The sequence below is a fragment of the Colobus angolensis genome, unplaced genomic scaffold (genome assembly GCF_000951035.1).
Source record: "Colobus angolensis palliatus isolate OR3802 unplaced genomic scaffold, Cang.pa_1.0 Scaffold19, whole genome shotgun sequence".
In the NCBI taxonomy this organism is placed as follows: Eukaryota; Metazoa; Chordata; class Mammalia; order Primates; family Cercopithecidae; genus Colobus; species Colobus angolensis.
The window spans coordinates 5,698,680-5,703,241 of NW_012115043.1; the positions used below are offsets into that span (position 1 = coordinate 5,698,680).

Genomic DNA, 4,562 nt, shown 5'->3' on the forward strand with positions numbered 1-4,562 from the left:
CTCGTGATCCGCCCGTCTCGGCCTCCCAAAGTGCTGGGATTACAGGCTTGAGCCACCGCGCCCGGCCGAGTCTCCCCTTTACATCTCTCCTATGGGTCTCCTGTTCACAACTCCTCCTGAAAAAAAGGATACATGAGAAGTAAATATTTTGAAATCTTGTATATTTTGGAAATATATATATGTTTATTTCATTCTTTATACTTAATGATAGTTTGGTTAGGAATTGAGTTCTAAGTTGGAAGTCATAAGTCATTTTCCCTTAGAGTTTTGAAGCATTACTCTTGTCTCTTCTGGAGTCCAGTGTTGCTACGGAAAGTTAGTGCCATGGTGACTCAAAGACCTTTGACCCTGAACTGTATTTTCTCCATATTCCTTGGTGATCTTCTTTGTATCCCTGGTGTTCTGAATTTCAGAATGTTGGTCTCTTCATTCATTTTTCTAGGCACTCAGTAGACCCTTTCCGTCTGGCAATTCATGTTCTTCAGTATTGGGAAGATCAATTATTTCTTTGATTTCCTCTTTCTGTATTCTCTGTTCTCCTTTTCTGGAACATATATTTGTGATTTGTATTTGTAATTTTCTATCTCTTTCTGCCCATTTTCCCATTTTTTAAATTTTTTCTGTCTTCTGTATCTTCAAATTTATCTTATAATTTTTATTTTTTGTTTATACTATCATATTTTTTATTTCTTCTTTCATAAATGTAATATTTCCTGTCTCCTAAGCCAGTTAGTTACCACATATAGGCTCCAGACAACTAATGACAGTACAAAATAGGCTCTGATTAGATGTTGAAATGTTTGGTAGTGATACTAAGTGCTGGGGGATAAAAGGGTCTAAAAAAAGCCACAATCTGCCAGAAAAACTTGAAACAATTTCATGGAAGGGGTAAGATAGGATCTGGACTTGGAATATAGGTAGGTAAGTTTGGATAGCTAAGGAATGGCAGTGTTGAATGGTGGAAAAAGTGTTGGCTTTGGAAACAGGCCCAACTGAGTCACTGTGAAACCTTGTGTAAATCCAACCTCTCTGTGCCTTAGTTTCCTCATCTTTAACGGGACTAATAACATCTTCACTCTAGAGTTGCTGTAAAGAGAGAAGTTGAATATGTAAAGTATCCGGCACCTAGTTGGAATGTAATAAATATTCTTTATTCTGTAAGTTCCTTGAGGCTGAAAAGTATTTTCTCTAGGCACAATCTCTGGCACAGTGCTTGCTACGTAGCGGGGTCTTACTATAGATAATGAATGAATAAGTGAATGAGTAAATGAGTGAATGAGAAGGGAGAACATTCTAGGCAGTGGGGAGTAATAGAAATAGCAGGAAAGTTGGAAATGAGCTATTGTGTGGGAAAGGACTTGTAGGACCTTAGCCTGACTCAGAAGGTTTATATATCGACAAATATTAATGGAAGTATGTTTGGAGAGTTGGGCCAGTATTTTATGGAGGAGTCAGGGCTGAGGAGGGTTGACAAAGGAAGTGTTGGGCCAATATCAAGTTGTTTCAATTAATGACCAAATCTAGGGTAGAGAATGTCTGGCTCAGTTAGACAGACTGGTCTAATTACATTTTTCACCATGAATGTTTGGGCAAGGGATTTAAGTTCTCTGAACTTGTAGGAAAATGACTCCTGATCTGTCTACACCAGAAGGTGGTAATAATAATAAGATCAAATACACCATTAGAAGTATGCGTGCTTTATAAGTTTGTGGCAGTTTCATAGGCTCAGGAAGCAGGTACAGAGACAAACCCTGTTTGTTCATGTAGCTATAAAACGAACATGGCTTTACATTTTTGGAAGCAATAAACTAAAAAGCCATATTGGGGTATGTTTCACCAATAAAAGTATTTCTTGTCTTGCCCTTTGCCTTAATTTGGCTATATATAGTTTTCCTTTTTAATTATTTTAATGCCTAGATGTATGCTGTCTAATCCAGTAGCTACGGGCCACATTAAATTTAATTAAAATTAAATAAAATTTAAAATTCAGTTTCTCAGTCACACTAGCCACAGGTCAAGTGCTCAGTAGTTAGTAGCTACCATATTAGACAGCACAGATACAGAACATTTCCATCATACAGAAAGTTCAGTGGGAGAGCACTGGGTTAGACTATATAGAATTGCAGTATATATGTGTGTGTCTGTGTGTGTGTGTATATATATATATATTTTTAAATATGTATTTGTTTTATTCTTTGACCTTAATTTATAAATCAGATAAGTGAAGCTTGTTTCTTTAAAAACATTAAGCTGTTTTTCACTTAAATGGGCCTCCTACATCAGTGGCTTTCTGTTGAGAACAGGTTCTCCAACCTGACTGAAGTTAATGGATTTTCTTAATTAACAAAGTGATAGGATATCAAAGATTGAGTGATTCAAAGAGCTTCTAGTCTAATTGGAAATGTAACTGATTGTGTTTTGCCAGATGTCATTTCAAGAATGTCTTTTCTTTTAAGATGCTAAAGAAAACCCTTATGGCGAGGATGACAATAAGAGCCCATTCCCCCTGCAGCCCAAAAACAAACGCAGTTATGCCCAGAATGTGACCGTCTGGATCAAACCCAGCGGCCTGCAGGTAACATTACCATTTATGTTGCTTTCCACTGGGGACAGGAGGCATTTGGGTAGGCAGGCAGGCATTTTATTTGATTTTCTTTTCCTTTGATACTTAGTAATTCATTTACTTCTAATGTTTGTCATTATTTCCAAAAGGGATTTGAGATGCCCTACAGTAAAACATGTATATAGCAAAATCATTTTTTACAAAATTTAGAGCAATAAGAATACTAGAGGAAGAAGGAAGACAATTGTGCCAGGAACCCAAGGCAAAATGATAATTTTACGTGAGCATTTTGGCTCTGAGCTTCCTGTTGACAAGGTCAGTTGTTCTTGTCTGAAAAAAAGACATTTGTCAGTTTGTCTAGAGAGACATATTTTCCTGGTATTGAATTTTAGTGTGAAATTTTTTATATGGTGAGGCATTGAATAACATAATGGGTATTTAACAACAGTTTTGGAAAAGATATAAAAGTCTTCATAATGATATTTCTTCCATCCCTTCAGTAGAACTCAATCCATAGAATTATATTTCACAAAAACACTTTCATAGGAAGCTATGATAATATGATTATCAAGGAATGATGCTTTCAGGCAAGGTATTCAGGAACATTTCTCCTTTCATCAACAAAAAGTCATTTATACCTGTTTTTAAAAATCACTTATTGAAACTTTTTTCTCCTTTGAGCACCTTTATTATATTTGTTCCTCCAGTAAGTTCAACCTAAACCAAATGAGAAGACACAGTCAGGCCACTTGGACAACAAAAGTAGTTTCTGTTGACTGCACAGTCTCTGAGCCCCCTTTCCAATGGAGACTGAACCACATCCTGCCAAGGCTAATGTGTCAGGGGCCTCTTTGTTGGAAAATCGGGGTCTTCTATTTTCCTGATGTCCCTGACCCCAGTACTTCCTTGTCAGAAGGATATTAGAACCACTTTCACCACCAGTTATAGCTGAGCTTTTCTTATTTTTTTAAATTTTTTTGTTTGAATCTTGACTACTATAGAAAAAAACTCTTTTATTCTTGGGTTTATTTTTCTTATTCTGGTAAAATATACATAAAATGTATCTTCAACCATTTTAAAGTACACAATTCAGTCCCATTTAGTACATTCACAGTGTACCATCACCACTCTCTAGTTCCAGAACATTTTAATCACTTCAAAAGGAAACCCTGTGCCCATTAGGAAAGTCACTCCACATTCCTTCTCCCAGGCCCCGGCAACCACTCATTTGCGTTCTGTCTCTATGGACTTACCTATTCTAGATATTTCATATAAACAGAATCATACAATTTGTGGCCTTTTGTGTTTGACTTCTTGTACTTAACATGATGTTTTCAAGGTTTATTCATGTTGTAGTACGTATCAGTACTTCATTCCTTTTCATGGCTAATATTCCATATGTCTATATGTACGTGTCACATTTTGATTATTCCTCAGTCGATGGACATTAGGGTTACCTTTTGACTATTGTGCATAATGCTGTTACGAGCATTCATGTATAAGTTTTTGTCTGAATATTTGTTTTCAATACTCTTGGGTATGTATTTTAATGGGAATGGGTTTGCTGGGTCAGACAGCAATTCTGCTTAATTTTTGAGGAATTGCCACACTCTTTAACAGTAGCTGCACCATTTTACATTCCTGCTAGCAGTGTATAAATGTTCCAGTTTCTCCACGTTCCTACCAATACTCATTGATTTCCTTTTATTATTATCATATAGCTATCATAGTAGGTGTGAAGTGGTATGTCTGTGTCTTTGCATTTCCTTAATGACTAGTAATGTGCATCTTTTCCCGTGCTTATTGGCCATTTGTGTATATTATTTGGAGAAGTATATACTCAAGTTCTTTGTCCATTTTTTAATTGGGTTTGTCTTTTTGTTGTTGGGTTTTTTATATATTCTAGATAGTATGATCCTTAGCAGATACGATTTGCAAATATCTTCTCCCATTTTGTGAGTTATCTTTTCACTCTCTTTATAGTGTCCTTTGATACACA

At 36.1% G+C, this 4,562-nt stretch overlaps 1 protein-coding gene across 1 annotated transcript in view; it reads left to right on the forward strand.

The window, feature by feature from the left end:
* The window catches only part of VWA9 (von Willebrand factor A domain containing 9), a 39,284-nt gene that overhangs the window by 30,730 nt on the left and 3,992 nt on the right, over positions 1-4,562 (forward strand). The window contains exon 6 of the mRNA XM_011940560.1: positions 2,457-2,575. Coding sequence (XP_011795950.1) covers positions 2,457-2,575 — 119 coding nt within the window. The remainder of the gene's footprint in view (positions 1-2,456; positions 2,576-4,562) is intronic.